Source organism: Ascidia mentula, chromosome 8, assembly GCF_947561715.1.
Source record: "Ascidia mentula chromosome 8, kaAscMent1.1, whole genome shotgun sequence".
NCBI classification, from domain to species: domain Eukaryota; kingdom Metazoa; phylum Chordata; class Ascidiacea; order Phlebobranchia; family Ascidiidae; genus Ascidia; species Ascidia mentula.
This window is the reverse complement of record NC_138573.1, coordinates 7,123,882-7,145,572: the sequence shown is the minus strand read 5'-3', so window position 1 is coordinate 7,145,572 and position 21,691 is coordinate 7,123,882. Positions and strand designations below refer to the sequence as shown.

At 41.8% G+C, this 21,691-nt stretch overlaps 1 protein-coding gene across 5 annotated transcripts in view; it reads right to left on the bottom strand.

Annotated features, from left to right (window-relative positions):
* Positions 1-20,653, bottom strand: part of LOC145912411 (uncharacterized) — a 30,390-nt gene extending 9,737 nt beyond the window's left edge. For 3 of the 5 annotated variants that reach the window (XM_082999867.1, XM_082999868.1, XM_082999869.1), the window contains exons 1-39: positions 20,531-20,653; positions 20,169-20,340; positions 19,947-20,065; positions 19,801-19,875; positions 19,696-19,743; positions 19,384-19,539; positions 19,034-19,153; positions 18,837-18,962; positions 18,679-18,765; positions 17,027-17,183; positions 16,703-16,854; positions 16,480-16,583; positions 16,260-16,382; positions 16,038-16,152; positions 15,467-15,643; positions 14,681-15,288; positions 13,576-14,598; positions 13,257-13,370; positions 12,086-13,190; positions 11,416-11,577; positions 11,009-11,199; positions 10,536-10,677; positions 10,179-10,268; positions 9,978-10,102; positions 9,663-9,846; positions 9,021-9,195; positions 8,755-8,886; positions 8,491-8,686; positions 8,277-8,430; positions 7,763-8,112; positions 7,090-7,330; positions 6,478-6,759; positions 5,000-5,119; positions 4,680-4,804; positions 4,215-4,374; positions 2,250-2,394; positions 1,992-2,177; positions 1,640-1,824; positions 352-498 (exon numbers count right to left, since the gene is read on the bottom strand). In XM_082999867.1, the coding sequence (XP_082855993.1) occupies positions 352-498; positions 1,640-1,824; positions 1,992-2,177; positions 2,250-2,394; positions 4,215-4,374; positions 4,680-4,804; positions 5,000-5,119; positions 6,478-6,759; positions 7,090-7,330; positions 7,763-8,112; positions 8,277-8,430; positions 8,491-8,686; positions 8,755-8,886; positions 9,021-9,195; positions 9,663-9,846; positions 9,978-10,102; positions 10,179-10,268; positions 10,536-10,677; positions 11,009-11,199; positions 11,416-11,577; positions 12,086-13,190; positions 13,257-13,370; positions 13,576-14,598; positions 14,681-15,288; positions 15,467-15,643; positions 16,038-16,152; positions 16,260-16,382; positions 16,480-16,583; positions 16,703-16,854; positions 17,027-17,183; positions 18,679-18,765; positions 18,837-18,962; positions 19,034-19,153; positions 19,384-19,539; positions 19,696-19,743; positions 19,801-19,875; positions 19,947-20,065; positions 20,169-20,232 (7,965 nt within the window). In that variant the 5' untranslated portion in view covers positions 20,233-20,340; positions 20,531-20,653. Of the gene's footprint in view, positions 1-351; positions 499-1,639; positions 1,825-1,991; positions 2,178-2,249; positions 2,395-4,214; positions 4,375-4,679; positions 4,805-4,999; positions 5,120-6,477; positions 6,760-7,089; positions 7,331-7,762; positions 8,113-8,276; positions 8,431-8,490; positions 8,687-8,754; positions 8,887-9,020; positions 9,196-9,662; positions 9,847-9,977; positions 10,103-10,178; positions 10,269-10,535; positions 10,678-11,008; positions 11,200-11,415; positions 11,578-12,085; positions 13,191-13,256; positions 13,371-13,575; positions 14,599-14,680; positions 15,289-15,466; positions 15,644-16,037; positions 16,153-16,259; positions 16,383-16,479; positions 16,584-16,702; positions 16,855-17,026; positions 17,184-17,511; positions 17,589-18,678; positions 18,766-18,836; positions 18,963-19,033; positions 19,154-19,383; positions 19,540-19,695; positions 19,744-19,800; positions 19,876-19,946; positions 20,066-20,168; positions 20,341-20,530 lie in introns of those variants that run through there. The other 2 variants (XM_082999871.1, XM_082999870.1) reach the window with 2 other exon arrangements.
* Positions 20,654-21,691: the final 1,038 nt, after the last annotated feature.

Genomic DNA, 21,691 nt, shown 5'->3' with positions numbered 1-21,691 from the left:
AGGTGATAATGTGTGAAAAGCAACAATAAATCAAATCGATTTATCACAATTGTTTGTGTTTTACACCTCAGTGGTGAATGTAAGCTGAGCAAGTGAATAATGGGTGTGCTAATGTAGGTGTTTCTTTCAGAGAGCAGCACCCAAGAAAACATGCATAGTTTTTGTTAATTCATTGAAAGAGATCAGTAAACATTTTTCGGCGCAATGGAGTTTGTGCCGATAGTAAAGTCAGCGTGTTTAAATTTGTTAATGGAAATGCAGAAAAATCAGCAAGTTAAAATTATTTCGCCGTTGTTTTACACTATCCCTATATTCTACAATAAAGTACAACACCCAAATATAGCAACCCACCTGCTTTAGGTCAGTTCTCTCACGATCCGAGAAGATTCGATTGTTCCGTTCGAGAAGAGCTACTTGACCGCGAAGGGCACTGATTTCACGTTCCATCGCCTCCTTGTCGTCCTGCGTCATTGCCGCGCCAGCTCCGTCGAGAAGTTCCTGTTGAAGTTTGTGTATGGCAGGTTGAAAAGTGCTAAAGCAACACCGAACAATCGCTGACCCTTCTATAGCTTAGAGACTTTATAAACACAGTCGAAGAGGCACCTGGTCAAACGTTAGGGTGTGAGTTGACTTGGAACACAGTCCTACAGGATATATTTTTGGTTTAATTTCAACCTGTAAATGAACACTGCGCACAACAACGAAAACTGTTTGTCAAACACATTACAAATATCAACTCTACTCTGTTTCGAGTTATGAACTTGCACAGTTGCACAACGGAAAAATTGCACCGAAAGGCACTGAACAAGCTAAAGCAGTTTCCCAAGTTGATGGCCAAAGCCAAACTCTGCATAGTATCAGCGGGCCGTATTATTTTTCCACTAACAATGTCCTTCTTCTTTACATATTATACTGCAATTTGTAAAGAGGCGGGGCAGATGATTTTGCTGAGCGGACACCGTGGGTTGCCTACCCCTAAGCTAAAATCTGTTAAATGAAACTTTTTGGTTCATAAGTTATACCTCGAAATCAATAACAATTTGTACTATTACTGTTTAGATTCTAGACCTTGTCACATTTAACCTGCTGTATTACTTTGGCTGTTCTAGTTTATTGGTATATTCCCAACTTCGTCCGCTAACGTGTGTCGAGTGTAGCGCCCTCTCCAACAGTTTTTCGAAAATCAAATCACGCAAAGGGATGTTTTCTACACAAACTTCGAGTCTGCACTCCCACAAAACGTAACTCGACGATCCCCTGTTATCGTTTGCCGCATAGCGCCACGCTCAATGAATAGGAGATGTGTCGCGGTCGGTGTACAAGAAAAACACGCGACGCTCGCTATTGTAGCGATGTAGCAAAGGTAGCGGATTTAACCTCATTGTGTATTACCAGAAGTTACGACAATGGTTTAACGGTGAAAGGTGGTGTGAATTGTACAACGGAATGGAAAAATGATTGATTTTGTGAAAGTCTGCTGTTGTAGTGCGTCGGCTACGTATAATATTACGGAAATTTGTCATGTCGACGTTTCTTTTCACTTAGAATTTTTGCCACCTTGGGTATAACACACTTTATACCAACAAAAATTCCGCACGTTTCGTTAAGATTTTCGACGTATGCATTTGACAAAACTTACTTGATTCCGCTTTTTCAGCTTCTCGATCATCAGCTGGAAGCCCAAGATTTCGCTCTGCAGCGACTTGATTTGGTCTCCGAGGGTCGCACCGATTTTGGTGGCGATTGATATCGAGGGCGGTTCGGAATCCGGGCTCCTCGTTCCTCCCACGTCACCATTTTGCGTCACGGGAAGAGGAATGTCAGCTTGAATTGAAAAATGTTGATAAAGTTGGTTGAGTGGTCGGTGTACTTATTTGCCTCGTGATTAATCGTTCTTTTATTAAAGCTGGTTATAAAGTTAGTCCAGTCATCTTTAATCTTTAATTTACCAATATTTACGTTAAACCAAATTGCACAATAAACGGACGAACCTTCGTTAAATTTTACTTCCTCGGGGGCAACTTTTTCTCGGATGATGCTCCGCTGAAGAAGCGGATCGTTTGCGAGGCCGTCTGCCTCCGTAGCTCCCCCTTGCGTCTCGGAGATGACCAGAAGTTCGGCCGCTAGATTTTGCGCCGAACCGGTGGAATGAGAATCTATGTCGGAAACCTCGTTCTCTGCAACGGGATGTATGTAGTCAAGCGGTAAAATAAACCTTTCAGCTTTTTCTAAGATAGTTATTTTAGTACCCGTATCATCGATGCCATTGGTCGTTATTTGTTGTCGTTTTCTTGCCTTCCTTGCCTCTCTCACCTCCCGTATGACGTCATCGAGGGAGAGGGTCTGAGCGCACGCGTCGCACGACTTTGGTTTCATGTCGGTAGCATCGATGCTCTGTAATATCAGTCCGTATTGTCAGAGCCCAAGCTTTCTCACGCTGTGCTTGGTATCATGTATTCAACATTATTTTTCTACAAGGCGACAAGCAATTCTTATATTGTGTCCCAGTGATGCAAATGAGAGCAGCTGGTTTATTTTCTACTTTCTATCTGGTTGCCTCTTCTGAAATTTCTTCTTTAAATCAAGATTGCGCTGGTTTAATAAACAAGGCACAATGTATGTTTTTCGTTTTTTCGGCTAGTGCATCCACCAACATATATATCTTGTTGGTTTTGGAAGACAGAACATCAAACTGCGTAGTAATAACAAATTTACCTATACTCTAAACACACAGCCTCATCCAAACACGTTAGCAAACAAACTATGTTTGAACTCAAGCTACCTATAAATATTACACAAGCAACGCTGAAGGTCAGTTTGGCAGCTATCTTTACCGCTTGCTTCAGTATGCAATAATTTCCCCCACAAAAAGCGCTCGCGCAAATAGCAGCTGGTTGTCTGCTAAAATAACTTGCTTTAACCTAAACGCAACAGCTTTGTTGAAACTCAGACAGGTTTTAACATTCTGAGGTTCAGAGTCGGATGCTTTTTTGGCGCACAGAAGTAAAGCTCGCCGAGACAGAATCGCTTGTTGCCATACGCCTTCCGAGGACTACATACCGGAGCTTAGCCTTCGCCACAATGAAACACAATAGCGCACATGTGAGCAAAACAAATACGCGATACGCCCATGTATGTTCCATACGACCCTCTTTTGTTGTACTCGCGTCCTGGGTTAATAGGTTTTGGCCGAAAGATATTTATTTCATAACAAACTGAAGAGCTATAGGTTAGTTTGGATATCGGTTTTACTACACTCTCAGCTTAAAAGCTCACTTGATAAAAGCGTTAAGTTTATCAGGTTACCAGCAAGTCGTAAAAACTACATTAACTACCATCGATGGATTGCCTTAGTGCTTCACTTAAATCTAATTCCTGGGCCAAACTGCATTTACATCTTAACCTTTAAGCCATTAAAACCAGTTAACTTCGCTCTGGCGACACGCAACAATAAAGTTCAAAAATTTAAAAGTCGGTTATAGCGGCAATACGGCATCTTGAGCCAAAACAAACATCCCCAAAGCAAACTGACGAAAACTAAGTAGCTGTAACTCAATGTGACGACCGAGGAAGGACAATCTTGTCCGGACATGACCGCCAGTTTTACGAGGCGGAAAGAGTCGGAAAACATTGAGTAACGACCCGCTGTGTTCGCGGTTTCATTGCCTGAGCTCTTTCAGGCCATGGGGCAGTATGGCGTCTCCGCTATTTGCCCAGGAAAAGATTGATGCGGGCGGCAGAAGTTTGCGCATTGGCATTTTTGTCGTCGTAACGTTGCCAGAACTGAATTAACTCCATCGAATGCCCACTGACAGAAATGTGAAATGATGTGCGCCAAATGCTAAACACAATGAGCTGTTTACTAAGGTTTTCCCAGCAGTAGAAAGCGATAAGAGATCGCGATAAAGTGGCGTCAAGTGCAGAAGTGTTTTCTTACTTTAACTCATTTGGGAAACCTTTGCAATAAAACTGTATTTATGGAAAACTTGTTCATATTTCAGCTAAACAATCCAAATTCGTCCATATCACGGTTTCCAACGAGAACACGTAGGACAAAACATTTTCGATGGATTAGAAACAAGCACAAAAATGGCCAGAAACTTGAGCTATTCCTTGTTGTACGTACGTATATCCTATTCCTCCAAACTCACTTTATGTGCGTTGAACTAGTTACATCGTAACCCACCCAGCAGTAGAAACGAATAGAAACTTACCGCATGCGAACGTTCGCTTATCGCCGGCTCAACCTGGTTCATCATTTTCTGACACTCCTGGTCGAGGTCGATCAGTCGACATTGGAGCTCGTGGTTGTCTTTCTCTGTTCGTTGAAGCCGAGATCGAAGTTCCTCTGCCATCTTTTGCACATCTTGGTACCTGTGATAATTTTGTGCAGCCAGTCAATACCAGCAATGAAGATATAGCTAGCTTATATTGTGGAGGAAAAATCCGGGTAAAATTGATTTCTTAGTCGCTCTGAAATGTTTACATTCTTGAACTGACAATAGAGGGAAAATATGAATGTCCTTTTTGGAATAAATATTTACCTTCGAAAAAGAAATTTTGGAAATCCTATTTAACATATTAAACTTTATTAAATCAACACGTTTGATCTGCCTAGAGAATGGTCAAAGCCAGTTCAGAGTTTAAAGCTTTCCGACATACACTTAGCCAGCACCAACCTCAAACGCCATTGGTTCTCAGATCCCGAAGTTTGCTGCATTTGCGACTTTGTTTCCTCCAGTTCTTTTTCTTTGTTAGTCAACTCTTCTTGCAGCTTCTCGTTGTCGGTGGTAAGCTCGTCAATCTTCATGTAAAATTTTATGAAAAATTTAAACTGAGAATCTAAATTTGGATTCTTATTTGAACGCAATGGGGGAAATAACTGGCGTTTTTTTTTCTTGTACAAATTTTTTTGCATATAAGTTGGCCCTTTTTTTAATGTAGCATGCATCGACACTAACGAAACTAGCAAAAAAGTGGCTGGAAAATCCGCGAGCACCTGAGTCTGAAAGTTGTCGTGAATTGCTCCAAAAAACTCGCTCTGCATGTCGTCATTCTGCTTGGCGAGCTCCTGGACTCTCTCGCGCAGGGATCCCGATTCTTCTTCCATTTCTTGTACCTACATCTCCACTAGATTAATTGCCATGCTCCGTTTAACCTACGACTATACTACATACACTATAGTCACCCCTGCTGTGGCCAAAGCGGAATCGTAAAATACTTGCCCATGTGAAGGTTTTCGAGATGCTCGGGATCCGATTGTGTACTTACACGACGCGCTTCGGATCTGTGTCAACACGCGCTTTGTTTGTCACCGTCGCTGTAAGATGTTTTATTCCACGCGAAACAGAACTATATTGGCTATAAAATGGTCATTCCTTAGCGTGGGTTCGCCATTTACTTCGCTATGCGATTGCTGCAACCATAGCAACGGTAACTAAATTCTTTTACGGCCTAAACAAAGACGAGTTTTAGATAAGATTGGCCTCCAACTATCCATTGTGACCTTTTCCAGCTTACTATTTTGATACAACCCAAAGGACGACTTCAGTTTTTAATCAAGGTCGAACAGAGTTGTTTTTAAGAAACCAGAGCACGTACAAGCAAATAAACACTTACTTAAATCAATGTTTGTTAAAGCCGACAAGTTTCGGCTAGCTTGGTCTGGTATAAAGCTGATCGACATTTATAAAATCTGACGCATGGCGCCATTCAAATAGGTGCATTATAGAACGATATTTCAAGAATGTAACCTACTAGTTTGCTACTGTTGCTTCTAGGCATGATATAACTTTCAAATACTGCCCATCAGGCCGTGGGTCAACGTATTACGTTTCTAGTTTGTTTTCTGGATTTAAACCACAAACGAACGTCAACCACAAATGCTTGGAGCGTTTGAACAAGTGGGAGTTCCCGGGAGAAAAACATTTCGAGTGTTGGCTAAACTAACCCTGATATTCGGAAGTTTGGAGAATATGAGCTGCTCTTTGCCTTACACCCCCTTGTTACACATACACACAGGTGTCATTCAAAACGGTTTGTTCTTGAATTGATATTTTCTTCATCACACTAGCGAGATTTTGTCTGGTACATCACCATTTACACAAGCCCAAACTCGACATTTACAAAAAGGTTGTAAATGAAAAACCGATCCGGCTCTGACCCAATGGACAGTAAATGATACTAAAAACGACTTAAAATAAGTGACCAAGTCTATGATAAAGATTTCCTATAAGCTTGGGTTACTCCAAATTTCCACAGTTTATATAAAAATATATTTTTTTAAACTATAGACTTTGTTGAATCCATGAATTACTGCGGCGATAAAACCAAAAACCTTTACACGTCTATAAAATATTTGGTCCCATCTAAAACTTCTGGTCAAGCTATGCCTCTGAGACGAAAAATATACCAAACTACAAATAGGACCCTGTGCATATAACAAACGATTTATGGTCAACATTAGGGTAAACCAACCTGCAACAAAAGTTTGGTGGCCGCGTCCTCAGATGCGCGTAGTTTCTCTTTCAAGCTTTCGACCACCTCCTCGTGATCGATAACGCGAGCTGTGTCCACGTCGCAGTCATCCAGGTAACGACCAGTGTCGTCATCATGCCGTTGCTTCGGCTCGCTTTCGGCAATACTTCCTAACTCCAGTTTGGGAACCAACCTTTCGGTCATCTCGTTCAGACTGTCTTCCAGAGATGCGATCTTGCAACGTAAGGCTTCGTTTTCAGAGCGAAGAGAGATTGAATCTTCCTGTTAAATAAACAAAAGAAACTGAACTAAATCTTAAAAGGGACAGTGCGTTTTGTTGGCCTTCATAATTCGTGCTTTTTTGTAAAACCCTATACAGCAGGACGTTACGTTTCCTCTGCAATAATTGGCAACAAATTGCCTGACTGTCTTGCGTCATGTTATTGCGTTAACTGAGCAGAATGCTGACATAAATAAACGAAACCTAACTTCGTTGAAATGAAGTTTACATGGAATAACATTTCGGAGTGTATCGAAAATATTTCAATCTCCTGCATGTTTTTCAGTCACCGATATCAGAAGGAAAGTGTTTGTCACTCATTTTGATTTTACTTGTATTTTTGTTTCCTCTGGGATCTTGACTTCTTCACTGTGCATGGTTGATACATCACGATCGCTGACGTCATATGTGTTGTCGGCAGCGCCATCCGTCCACTGCAGTGAACCGCGAGCGCTGTCGGTCTGCATTCGCGTCACTTCCTGTTCTAGATGCTCCTTGTCAATTCTTAGCGAGTGAATGAGCTTTTGAGCCTGAGCAAGACCTTCTCGCAGGAGACAAATCTCTTCTTCAAGTCTGGAAAAGGAAAATCAATTTTTTTTTGTGGGATCAGATTTCATAAATGACCTTTTACTTGATTTCTTGAGTAAGCACTTGCACGCGTGCCTAAATGATTTTACTCTCGAGATATTTCAATGGAAAACACGAGACTGTGAACTGTATTGGTTAAGTACGAATATAGACGCACTGATTACGTCATCGACATGTTTTAGTTGTTTGTTTGAGTAGTCGTACACTGATTACAAATTAAATATTAACCTTCACAGGAAGTTTGGCTCGTATGACAAGTTGTTGACTAGCTGTAGACAAGTTATTTAATCCAGTACTTCCCAAATTTTTTGTGACCTCTTTCAGTTTGCTCGTTACCATCGCAACAGTTTCAATATTAATAGTACAATCAAATCAATCCACGAGGTTTGAAGCAATTCAATTTCCAAAACCAATTACCTTTCCGTCTGTTCGCCATTAGCAGTTTCAACGGGTCTTTGGGCATGTGGAGTCGCCGACCCGGTCGAGGTGGATGAGCGCAGTTTCTGCAGTTGTTCCTTTAAAACCTGGTTATCCTCCCTTAATTCCGCTGCTTCCATCCTCTCCTGCTGCGCGTCTGAAGTCAACTGGTCGCACTCGCTCCGTAGCGCCACCACCTGGGCGTTCAGTTGGTCAATAGTCGCTTGCATTTCATCAATTATATCGTTGAGTTCGTCAACGGTAAGAGCGAGATCATTGCTTTTGTCGCGAGCCTCTTGGGTTTCTTCCCTAGCGTTGTTAAGGCTTGTGTTCATAAGCTCGCGTTCCATCTGGTAAATAAGTTATATATGCACGGGATAAAAAATGTTTTTTTTTTATTTACGTTCTTTTCAACCATATAGGATAAAATTGGGTTCGTATGTTTTTGCTTATGGAAAGAGCCGTTGCATATGGTAACTGGTAAGAATCACGACATTAGCACAGTTTTAACAACCTCCAGAGTCTCCATGTCGTTTGCACAGTCGCGCTCTTCTTTCCTCATCTCCTCGATTTCGTTCTCCAGCGACTGGTTCTTCTCTTCGAGAAGGATGATTTCCTCTTGCAACTCTTCGCTGCTCATCTTTGCTCTATTAGCCTCCGACAAAGTCCTGCTCAAAGTTTTTAAAGTAAACTAATCCGTACCAGTATGATGCCAGAAAACAATTTACTTGTTTAATCCATCCTTGAGTTCCTCCACTTCCTCTTGGTGTCGCTGTTCCCTCTCAGCAATAATTTCGTCGGCGCTTTCCATCGTGCTCCTCAGCGCCCCCTCTGTTTCTTGCAACTTGTCCAATCTGGCACTCAAGGTTTCAATTCGCTCCTCTCTGTCACTCAGTTGATTGTTCAGATTTGATAGACTTTGTTCTGTTTGAGAAAATGACCCTTTATAATTGTAAAAGATGGACGAAAGCTGGGTGTTAAGAAAGTTTTACCATTTAGTTGCAACGAAGCTTTCAGCTGATTTTCCGTTTCTTCGAGGTTTCGAGCGGCTTCCTTTAATTGGTCGATTTCGTTTTGACGGAAATGCAGAGTTTTGTTCAAAGCAATTTCATCGTCACATTTTTCTACGAACAGCGAAAGAGAAAATACCTTTAAGATAAGACCACACCATCACACAATTTTTCCCTAGCGGTCATAATAGTTAAGCTGACTTTTTGAATGTTATCGCGGGACCAACGTTTGTACAGATCTTCGCCACCTGTATATTTATCTTGTAAAGAATTTAACGATTTCCGTAGATTTTCCTCTTCCTTTTGTCTCTCCTCCCGCATCGTCTTCATTTCTTCGTCCTTTTTTTCCAAAAGCAACTTGACCTCGTGATTTGTTCGTTTCAGTTCTCTTGTTTCTGATGAGAGAAGGTCATTCTCCTCCGCCTTGAAGAAATAGACATTTGTTGATCGGTGGCCAAATCAAACAGCGCTTTTTGTTTAGGTGTCGATATAATGACTAATGTCAAAAAATAACATTGCACCGCTAAAGCAACAACATGGCACTAATATCCCACTCAAATTGTCAAAAACCATAAGCACATGAACTTATGCCGCAAGTATGACGGAGATGCGCGGTTTCTCCGGCGAGTGTCCAAGTGGCACTTTCGGAAGTACACCGCGTCGTCTTAAGGATTTGTAGCGCACTTAAGCTCATTGTCCAATACACACAGTTTAGCAAGGCCTCTTGAACTCAATAGTAAACGATTCAGTGCTTCACTTTTAGTGTTCTAACCGTGATAGAATAAAGCCACAAGTGTGGTGTAAGATGTCGCATAATGGTTACGGAAAACACACAGGAAAATGCTTTTAAAATCTAAACCCTTTTAAGTAAAAAGCTAATAGCATGTTACCTTTCTGTCCATTGCAGCTGTAAGATTCATCAGTTTCTTCTCCATTTGTGAAATTTTCGCGTCGTGTTGTTCGTTGGTGGTTTCGGTTTTCTCTTCTAGACGACGAACTTCTTGGACCTTTTCTTTAATGTCGAAGTTAAGCGATTGTATTCGCTCCTCCAGCTTTTCGATATCCTCCTCCTTGCTGCTCACAAAGTCACATGTTTCGAATATTGAAGAGATAAATTTAAACTTTTAAGCGGGAATTTTCGACATATGACATTTTGCAGTTCTTACGCCTTTCACGTGTTTAAAGTTTCAAGGATACAAACCTACCTTCTGAGACTTTCCTTTGAGTTTGCTTCATTCATCGTAAGAAGCTTTTGTGTTTCCGACCATTCATCCTCTTTTACCGCCAAATTTCGGTGAGTTTCTTGGAGTTTTTCCTCCAAATCCAATGCCTGTCAGTCGGAAGGAATATTAACTTGTGTTTACATCGAACAGCGAAAGGTAAACTAAATAAATAATAAAAACCACCTCTCTTTCAAGGTCTTGATTTCGCTTTTTCAACGATTGAAGAAGATCTTTGGAATCCTCTAACTCAGTCGTTAGCCTTTCTATTTCTTCCTAGATTTTAAATCAGGTTGAAATCAATTTAATATTTGTTTGCCCATTAAAGCACTTGCATGTAAAGCTCAAACTAACATGCATTTTCACAACTTCACAAACAGTAAAATAAATGGAACACAAGACTGCATCCTCTTACCGTCACTGCATAACAATGCTAATATTATTGCGTGAGTGGCATGGTCACATTAGTGAGTAATCCTTATCGATCGACCCGTTTAAACCGATTAGGATTTAAATTGTACTGATCTCAGACACGTGATGTACCTTCCCGTCAGCGTAATCGTCACAGAGGTAAGCTATAACTTCATCGAAAGGCAATGTTTCCTTTTCACTCAACGAACATGCTGAGGACGCTGAAGTCGGTCGTAGCTGGGAAGCCAGGGATGCTGGTGATGAAGTGGTGAGTCTGGTGGTAAATATATTAAAGTAGTAGAGGTGCTTTGAGCGTTTGTATAACAACACGGATTAAACCAAATGTTACGCATATAGGTTCACAGGCTTCGCAGCCAAGGCATTGCAGCCAAGCTGGATCAGCCACTTTTCCCGACTTGCTATGCGTAAGCATGGCATAACTTCACTGTTACGCATATAGAAAATGATATTTTCTGCATTGATCCGTTACTGAGTCTCTGTCAGCCATAGAGACACAGGCGATTCATAGAAATCAAACTCTCATTTACGCATATAGAGTTATTTTTGCAATATTTGTTTTAGGCAACTGTCTGTGTATCAGGTACCTTTTCTGTCTCAGGTGCATCATCGCATTCTCGATAGCTGGGTGGTCTGGTAGTTTACGTTTCTTTTTGTACTTGTCACATTCAGAATGAAGGCCGTCGATGGCCACTCGTAGGTCGTTGATAACCTTCTCTTCGTATTCTATTTTGTTTTTGCATGCTACAATCGTACAGTCGGCGTCGAGAAGCTGAGCCTAAAAACAAAAGATTATGATTGGGAGTATAGTGTAAAATGACTTGGCAGGTAGTAGCAAATCTTTGTTTTTCATTATGTCCTCACTGGTTAAACTATAGTTTGCCATACAAATGAATGAAATTTGGTTATAAATTAATTGTGTAACGCGTCATCCCTTTTGGTCAGTAAATCTCTTTGCAAAGTGTCAGGTCTAACAACTGAACTACCAACGTACACAAAGTCGTTCGATTTCGCGTTTGTCCTCCTCGTGTTGAGTCCTTCTCTCCTGCAGAATTGCTTCAGGGTCGGATTCAGTTCCACTCTGGATATGGTTTTCCGCCTCGCTCAGTTTCGCGCGAAGATCACTGACCATCTTTTGATATTCAAGCATCTGATCCTGTTCAAATGATATTAAGGGTTTGTTTAACAAATAGGAGAAAATGCCATACCGCAAGCAAATTATTCACAGACATGCAGATCTAAGAGGTTTTAAATAATTATTGTTACTGATTAATACAAATGGTTGTGTAGGTAGGCATTTCGTCATGCAAAATGATAAAGCAAATCCGCGACACACTTTCATGCATCGGTTGAGCGTGATTAGGTTTCAAGTCTGGCAAATCATTTTTAACTTCTATACCCATGCAGCAAAAACGGCGCTAAAGCAATACAGGCCAAACACTTGCCTCAAGCCACACACAAACAAATCCATTTGAAGGAAGCAAATGAAATTTCCACATATCAAATCCACGGGAAACGGTTAATGGTCACACTTTCTACCGTTGATAAAGTAGTTACAAGCCACTATGACAAGGCTCGATGTTGGCAAACAAAGTTTCGAGCAACGTGATGTACCGTGCAGTAAGACGCACGCGCTTACGGATGCGGCGAACACGCCGCTGTACCTGCAGTGCTTCCTTGCCGTCCGCATTTTCCTGTGCGACGCGGAGCATCGCCGCAAGCCGCTCATTGTCTTGGCGCAGCTTTTGCACGTAGTTGTCCTCACGGAATTTCAACATCGGTTCTTCTTTAGAATCCGTACACTGCTTTTCACAAGGCCCTATTTGCTGAACTGCAGGTTCAAGTAGCAACTGGTTTGATTCAGTTGCGCTTAGGTTGCCAGCTGACACTAAACTAGGCTCGTCCGAGGTACTAAACGGCGACGCCTCTGGAGGAGATACTTCAACGACAGCGTCGACTTCACTGTCAAAATCAATCAGATCTTCCATGGTTTTATTCGAGCCGCTCACATCTGAAGCCTGCGCATACGACGAAGTGCGAGCTGGCGGGTTAGCGACAGTTTGTTGCTCGGGAGGGATCGATAACTGTTTCCCCGGCGCAACCACATCGCCCTCGAATTTCGAGCGTCGTTCAGTTTCCCACTCAACTTCTCCAGTAAACGCGTTACTCTGGTAATCGCTGGTCGACAACTTGTCCGCGGGCTCGTCGCGCGTCATTAAGCATTGAATTGCTTGGTCACATGATGCGTGTCGCAATTGACTTGTTTCTAGGAGTTTGGCAACCTCTTCTTGTAGCCGTGAATTTTCCTCCTTTAAAGAGTGAATACGATTTTCCGTTTCGCGTAATTGTTCGTTCGCGTGACTAAGCTCGTCTTTCAGCTTCTTTTGTTCTTCCTCGTCGCTGCCTTGGATGATATTTCGATCTTCCTCTCCCTGCATGCTCTGCAGTTTTTCAATAATCCGCTCCAGACTCCGGTTTTCGCTTTCTGATTCTTCCAGGCTTTTAACTATTCCGTCATAGCTTGACTGCAGTTCCGCAAATGCTATCAGCTTATCGTTTAATTCTTCCGATATGCTTTCTATTTTCTTTTCGGCGGATGTTAGTAACTCCTGAAGTCCCTTAGTTTCCTGTTCCTGCGTTTCGATTTGTTGTTCCAAACTTATCGCTCGCTCTTCTTTTTCCTCTTCCGTCGCTGTGGATTTATCTGCCGCCGTCTCAAGTTTTGCGTTTGCCGAGTTCGCTTCCTCCGTCAGTTGCTCATTGGAGGACCTGAATTGTAATATCGATAAGAACCAATTTGACATCTTTTCAAAAACTTCAACGCAAGATCGATACCTTAGAGTTTCAATTTCCTGTTCAAAAGCTGTAGTTGTTGCTTCTGTTTGTTCTTTGTAAACCTTGAACGTCTCCGCTGATTGATCCACGTCGCATTGCAGTTGTTCACGCAACCTAACGCAAAAACTATACAGTGACAAAAATTTCGCAGAACTTATTTTATGGATTTTTAGGCGAAATTTATGACTTTTACGTTTGATTGAATTTATTTTGTGTGAATTTTTGCTTTCAACGGTTTGCAAAATAGAAATAAACAAAACAAATCTTAAAATTCTTAGAATTACATAAAACTACTAACGTTTAAATGCAACATTAGTACCTTTCATTGTGTTCCGACTGCTCGTTGGACTGTTTCAATGCGTTGTTCAACCCTTCAAGCTTCTCTTTTAACTCGCTAATCTCTGCAGCCTCAGCTGTCTTCCCATCTTTTTTCATCATTTCCATGCGACCATTCAGCTCTACAACTTCTTTCTCCGCCTGATCGAGAGAATGCTGAAGGTCTGCTATCGTGGCGTCGTTAGCAAGAAGCATTTCCACATGGTTTTCATTCCCTTCTTCAAGGTTTTCGATATCTTTTATTAGTTTAAGGTTCTTTTCTGTGAGAGCTGATTTTTCCTCTTCCAAGCTTTGAAACGAGTCATCTCTCGACGACAATAACTTCCGTAGATCTTCGGTTTCTATTTTGTTCTGCTCCAGCATCTTAAACTTCTCTTCCTGGATGACCTGGACGCGTTTTATCAGCTCCTCACCAGCCAGTTGTGTTTCATCCAAACTTTTTCTCAGGTTCGCCTCCGCCTTTTGTGACTCGTCGAGTTTCACTCGCAGATCTTCAATCTCTTCCAAGCGACCCGAAAGCTCTGACTCGGTCTTAGATCTTTCTTCCTTTAGTTTTGCGCGGAGTGAAGAGTTTTCATGCTGTAGCTTACGCAAACTCTCTCGCAACTCCTCCATTTCAGCCTGGCCTGAATCCGAGTGAACCTTCTGTTGTGCCATTATTAACTCGGCCTTCTCCTCCTGGACTTTTTGCATCCGGGACACAAGCTGATCGCAGATGTCCTGAGTGTCGGAGAGTTGGCTTTTCAACTCTTCCTCAACTTGCTTCGAAAGATCAAAATCACTCTTTATCTTATCGCGTTCCAGTTCGAAGACTCTGCATTTTTCCTCTTCTTGTCGCACAAGACATTTTAGTTTATTATTTTCTTCTTCGGATTGCACCATTTGAGTGTTTTTCTTCTCCAAAGACTCCATCGCGACACGTAAGTCTTCTGAAAGTTGTTTTGCTTCATTGTTGTTTTCGTTTGCTTCGCAAGGTTCGCTCTCTTGGCCATGGTGTTGGCGTTTCCTGAGAATTTAAAAATGTAGCGTTACGTATAATACTCACTTGTTTATGTCAGAAAAAACTAATACCAACAACACAAAATAACCTGAGGTCATCATTTTCCCTAATCAAATCTTCAATCTCACGCTGACTCTCAATCTCCTGCGACCAGAGGTGGACAAAGGCATTTGATGCGCACGCGAGTGTTTCTACGATAACGTGACACTCTCCGGCGCACCGCTTCAAATCCTCCAATGTACCAACTCCTTCTAGTCGCGGACTGTCGTTCTGTAGCTCATATAACTCTTCCGATGTTAAACCGTCCACCGATTTCGCTGTGCGCGATAGAATTTCGTCAAGTTCGCGTTCAGAAAGCTCAGCTGTTTGCAAGTCGACGTTAAAGTCGGCAGAGAAAGGCGTTCTTGGGGTGGCTGCCAAATCTCCGAGGGCAAGTGTAGGTACAGGGGAAACACCGCGTTGTTCGCTTTTGGGGCGACTGGCCTGAATCGACCGAAGAGTTTCTCTGCATTGTTCGACAATTACGCCTAGCCTCTGTCTGAGGTCGGCTCCAATACGAGCGTCCACTCCACGAAGGCTGGACTTGATTCTGAGCGCTTGTACCTCAGCCAGCAGAGAGCGCTGACGTGTCGCCATCTCATTCGTCTCAAGCATCAGCTGCTCGTTGGCTCGCTCAAACGACTCCGAAAGCTGTTCCTGTTTAAATGCACGCAAACGCCATAAAGCAAAAGCGCAGGCATGCAAATCACCATCTTCTCAATTGGGCGAAACCAAAGCTCGCATGTGCAACAAAATAAATCAAAAAAACAATTACTTCATTGCATTTGTTGGTGAAATTATGTTCAAGCAAAATCCAAGCTTGCGTAGCGCATACCTGTTGGTCTGACATCTTGGCTTCTAGCTTTTGTTTTTCAGCGCGCTGGCGTTGTAATGCAGCCTCCATTGAACATTTTTCCGATATTGCAACCTCTAGCTGCTCCTGAAGTTTGTCAAATGATGCAACTTTGTGTTTCTGGTTGTCCAGTTGTGACTTGAGCGTTTCAATGTGGTCCTGGAGTAGCAAATGTATCAAGTTGAATTTGTGCCAATGACTGCAAGCCAAACTCTTTGCTTTTCGATAGGCAGTTACTTAGATCAGTTGCCAAATAATTCAGATATCAATAATCTCTAATTAATTATGTAAACCAAGGGCCGACAACCCCGTGGCACGCATCAAAACTTGGTTACTTGACCGTTACACGCCAAGTTTTCGAGTTAATACACTATACTACTTTGCCATATATGGCGTGTGTCAATAATGTGATGAATGACATAATATTAAACTGTCAACCGGCGTTTAAAACAATGTGGTCCATGTTGTCCCTGTCGTCAACATCTTAACTCCGTGTTAAAGTCCTATCACACACACAAAAATGGGAAATCCCTAATAGAAGTCTTAAAATGACCTGCAAGTCAGATATCCGCTTAGTGAGTTTTTCCGTCATGTTGGCGTTCAGTTCCTGTTCTGACTCGTATTTTTCCTTATACTCGGTCAGGTCTGACTTCTCACTTTGCAGCGACCTACCAACAAAATAAACAGAAAGGTAACCACTCGAAATCAAACACGTTGTTTGTAAGAAATGTTAGCGCACAGCCACGTCTCCATAGCTCTACACACACACTTTTACCGTATTTTCTGGTTGAGTTTCTTGACCTTTTCGTTTGCTTCTTTCGCTTCGTTATTCAACTCATCTTCCATGCTTCGAATTTGCTCCGTCAGGCACGATTTCACAACTTCGAGCGCTGAGCATCTAAAATTTAAATTCAAGCGGCGTCAGTCACACAACTTTCACACAAAACATGAACTGCCACAACACCAAGATAAACACAACTGTTTTGCCATAAAACCTGTCGCTAAGAGCTGTGCACTCGTTTTTCAAGGTGGAAATCTCATCACCCGATTTCTTCAGTTTTTCCTGCTGTGTCGAGTCAGACTTGTTCTGACTGGAAAGCTAAACATCGACCAAATGAAGATCAGCCATTAATATAAGCGGCATTCTTATACGGTTATTCATATTTACACAGGCCCTAGACAACTTCCAATGAACGTTAGGAGAAGTGGAAAGCGTACCTTCATATCAAGACTTGCGTTCTGCTCTGCAAGCTGAGCTAGTTTACCAACTAGAACGTTGTTATCGTTTTCGGATGAGGCAAGCTTGTTTCTGATGTTGCCATTTTCGCGTTTAAGGTCGTCAAGGAGAGCCTTCTCTGCATCTATAACAGCTGTACACACAATTTGATTTTTTTCAAAGTTTTCGAACTTTCAAAGTTTTACTTAATGAGGTCAATGATAATGTCATTGCTAGTCGTTTCGATAAACAGTTTGGCTGACAATGTGGTTGAAATACGACTTAAAACTCAGCGAAGTTAAGCCCCAAAATCGCCAAACTCTCACCCAAGCTGTCTTCGAGCTTTTTGCAGTGATCGCCAAGATCCTTGATCTGCAGATCTTTCGTAGATTGTTGCTTCTGTGAGGTGGCTAGTTGTTCCTCGAGGTTTATAATCTTGCATCTTAACAATGCTTCCGACTGTTCCAAGTCAGCGATTCGTTCCTACGGAATAACAAACAGTGTACACAAACTGCACAACTAAGTTATATAAGTTAGAATTTTAGCCAAACGTTACATGTAATCATAGCCAAACAATGGCCAAAGAACTACACAATGTACCAGCGTATTCAACAACTTAACGTTAGCTTTAATGAAATGATATAGGGCTGGAAATATTACACCCCAGTGTATCGTGAAGACAATTGCCAACAAATAGGTGTCGCATTAAGTAGACTGTATGACGAAAACAAGTTGTCTGCGCTGAAACCGCAACACTGGTATTTCTTGACCACGAAACAACATTTGTTGAAACTCAAATTTTTGTACTTACATCGTGGCGCGAGTGCTTGGGCATTGTTTTCTTTGCGGCGCCTTTTCGTCAGCAAGCGCATTATTGTTACGTCACACTCATGGGGAAATATCGCGCAATTTTCTTTTCAAAAAATTTTCAGGCATTGATCAACGGTATGTCGACTACTTGCTTCACTAACCTGTGAAAGTCACGAATGTGTTGCGACAATTGTCAGCCTCTAACGTAACTGTTGCTATTCGCAACCGCATAAACTCTAATGGCGTGCTGCGGCTTTGACAAACATAAAACACCAAGTGGCCCCTCTCCTGCGTTGCTAAATGTTTGCTCAATTTGTAATCTTTATTACGCCACTTGGCCGAAACAAAACTGCCGCAAAGTTTGCCTGGGGATAGCTCTGCCTGTTCGACTCGCCACCGCACAATAATAACAGCACGGTTTTTAAACACATCTCGCGCGCCGGGCTTTGAAAATATCTAGCATTGTGTTACGTCTTTGTACAGTGTGGTGACTGTTGAAACTAGTTCCGTTTACGCTACTAGTTTACGTGACAACTTTCTCTCTGGAGGAAGATAAATCCTTCTGTCTATGGCCTGGGTTTACACATACTCGCCACTCTTCGAATTCTCACTGATTTGGTCGATTGTTGTTCGCACTTGAATGGTGCTTCACGCGCAGACTACCGCTCATCCGATTGTTGTCTTATAGCTACCAGTCACGATTTGCAGTGCGCATATTTTCTTTGCTACTTTCAAATTCGCTGAGGTTTTTATGCTAAGCGATTAAAATCTAGTTTCTAAATGAACAGTTTTATTTATGACAAACTGACGTTGAAAGTTGAAACGTTGAAATAATCTTTGTCAACAATTTGCTTAAAATTTTTTTTATCGAAACGACCTAATATTTCTAGTGATCGAAACTAGTATAACCGATTACCGGTATTGACTTAAACCATTCTTAGGGACGGATCCAGGAGGACGCGAATGCAGCGATTTATCCTCAAGAATTTGCAATAACACAAAACGCTAGTTGACAAATTTGTCTCAGATTAATTTTCGTTTGAAACTAGCGTGCTTTGTCTGGCGCACGCGTTCTTATCTGCTCGTCTGAGGACCAAAATCACCATAATTGCGTTACAATGAGTTTTAGGTATAGTAATTGCATTTTCTTAACACTTTACCAACTGACCTTGTGCTTATCTGTTTGTTCGTTGTTGTGTTTAACTTGATCCACCCAATATACAAGTTGGTTGCTCAACCGAGTGATCTCACCATCCTAACATTTCACAGCAAATAATTTTTTTTCACGTCTTTATGCTAACACACAATGTAGTTTTCTACACGAACCTTTACATCAGTCAGTGCCTGAAGTTTCTCTTTTAAATACAATTCAGTCTTCTCGCTAGGTGGAGAGAGAGAGCCGCTTGCTTTCGACACGTCTTCGTGAGAATGAAAGGTTTTAAGTCCGTCCAGCTGTCATGCAATATGTGTTGTTACTTATGTAGAAAAGTTTCTGTGGTAAAGCAGTTCCATATATGCGTTACCTCTTCCTTCACTTGTTTAATTTCTCGTTTCAACTCTTTTTTCTCCGCTTGCCATTGTAACTCCCGCGGGCTCAGGTAACGCGCTGATAAAATGCGTGGACTCTCCGATCTGACTTTGTCCTGAATGAGATGTGACATAACATCATGTGGCAACTATACTGACCGTCGTGTGGCCACTATACTGACCATCATGTTGCAACTATACTGATTAAGCTAAAAAAATGCAGAACGCTCCAATGAATACTACATGTCTTTTTCCTTTGGCCGAACGTGTTTAATTGAAAACGTTAGGTATGCTTACCGTTATTAAAGCTTGCGCACAGCCCGACAACAAAAAACATTCTGCTCACCTGTAGTTCGCCATACGCCCTGTCCAACTTTACGTTTTCCCGATAAAGCAATTTAAACTGGGCTTCCAGCGTCGGTCGGTCTCCTGGAGTCTCGGGCATGCGCAGGTCTTCTTCTGACGAGGAAAACTCAGATCCAGCGTCGTCTCGAGACAAACGCTTAAGGGAGAAATAAACATGAATACAAGTTTGCTGGAGCACTGCCTAAAAACTGTTATTGTAATTTATTAACGAAGCCAATCGATCGGATTGAACGTGTACGGAGTTTAGATATTTGTTTATTTGGTTACGCCAACAACTAGTGGGAGAAGTTACCTTGCATGTGGCCAAGTCCGGCAAGAGTCGCTTTCGCGTAGCAGGACTCTGCAAAAAAAACAAAGGGTTTTGTGTTTTCCCTGATAATTATTGTCGATATCTTACCATCCTTCCAGCATTGCTGAGATCGCCAGTAGAGTTATATTTTTTGAGGCTGCTTTTCTTGCAAGCGCTGAGTACCTAAAGCCAATGACAAATTGAAACGTTATACATGATACTGCTTTTTATAAAAACGCCTTTTTTTAGTTTACCGCACGTATATCATCCGTCTGGTTCGCAGCTTCGTCGTCAGACGGCGCGCGAGGATGATTTGCAGAGTTGTGCCTTCTTCTGGTGCCCGCCGACTTCGGCCTTCGATTTTTTTCAACATCTAACACAACCAAGTTAATGCTTTCATCCTTTGTTGACTTGCTCACAACAGTTCGTATAACAGTGTTGTTTAATGTTTACCAATTTATACCAAACACCCTTACGTTCGAAGAATGTGTTTTCCGGTTGGAAACGGTGTTCCGGTTTGGATGCCACTCGCTGAGGCATGTCTGAGCTACACCGGTCTGTTTGTGAACCACTGGTTAAATTTTCAGTATCCTCAAACTCGCGTATGGTGGTTACGTCATCGCAAGTGCTCTCGTCTTCTTCTTTTACCTGTCGTGATACGCGGATTGGAAAATTGTTACTTTACGCCAATCGTAAATAAAAGGGCAAAATATTCATTGATTATTGAAGCATGGCCACATAATATATGTTTTCTATAGATCTGCAATAATGCCAATACTCGCTTTGCTAATCTCGCCAATAAGCCATAATAAGCTGATAAACATGAAACGAAGCTTACATCATCCTTCCCAGTTTGACCAAAATCTCGTGTCGCGCGGTGGATGAAGTCTTCGGCCAGGAATTCACCTTCAAATGCTTCGTAAGAGACGGACACCAGTGCGGATTGATCGGGTGTGGGCGATTCATCTGCCACGGGATATCGCCATTCATCGCCCGTTATGTGATGTACGTCTTTGTTGTCGGCAGTGTTTGTTGTTTGTGTGTTTACACCGACCTCGCCAGTATCACCTGCTTGTACGTTACCGACTAGCTTGGCCCCCTGCAATGGGCAGGGGTCGGTTTTGGAGGCGGAGGTATTATCGTCCGCGTTCATTTCCACGCTAAACGGACACTATACAGAAACTTCCTGCTACGAGTGTATGGTTTACCTGACAAAAAGGTTTTTAGTTTTTATTAAACAAGTCACAAATTCTCATACATTTATTGAAATTTCCTCTCTCGTTTCCTCGTTTAAAAAAGATCAGCACGCGAATTAATGACATTAACTGAAAGCTGCATGATACATAGAACGTTTGAATACCACAACGTATCCTATTTTCGATGCTTGAAAGTCAAATTAAGTACTATCAGCGTTTTTACTGACAACGCTCAAACTACTGAATATCTACACATACTTATGAAAACGTTGTTACAAAACACGCAGAAAACTTTTGCTATCTTGCGTTTGCTTGTAGGTGGTAAAAATATAAACCACTGATGAACTATTTTCTAAGACTGCTTGTGGTACCAGGTATTGGCGCAATGAACAATTAAACACAATTTAATCAAGGTAACTTTATGCCCAATTGTTTGTCAGTGCCTGTCTTGGTTACCATTGTTAATCGAATACACCAAAAGTGATATCTGATTACCCCCCTTACCAATCGCTTTATTCTTGCGAAAGCAAAACAATTGAAAGAACATTCTTCAGTAAGTTAGTATGCGTATGATTATTTTCGTTAACGTTAATAATTATCTTTCAAAACAAACTTGCAATGCTATGGAAAAGATACACGACATGTCAGGAAACAACTACAGAATCACATGCGATTTCTTGAATATTTATTTGGTCATTTTACTTTGATAATTTATTGCAAAACCTAGTCAACTGGAAATCAAAACCACATTAAGGGATTGTGAAACGTGCTGTTGCTAGTTTTAAGCTACAAATATATAATAT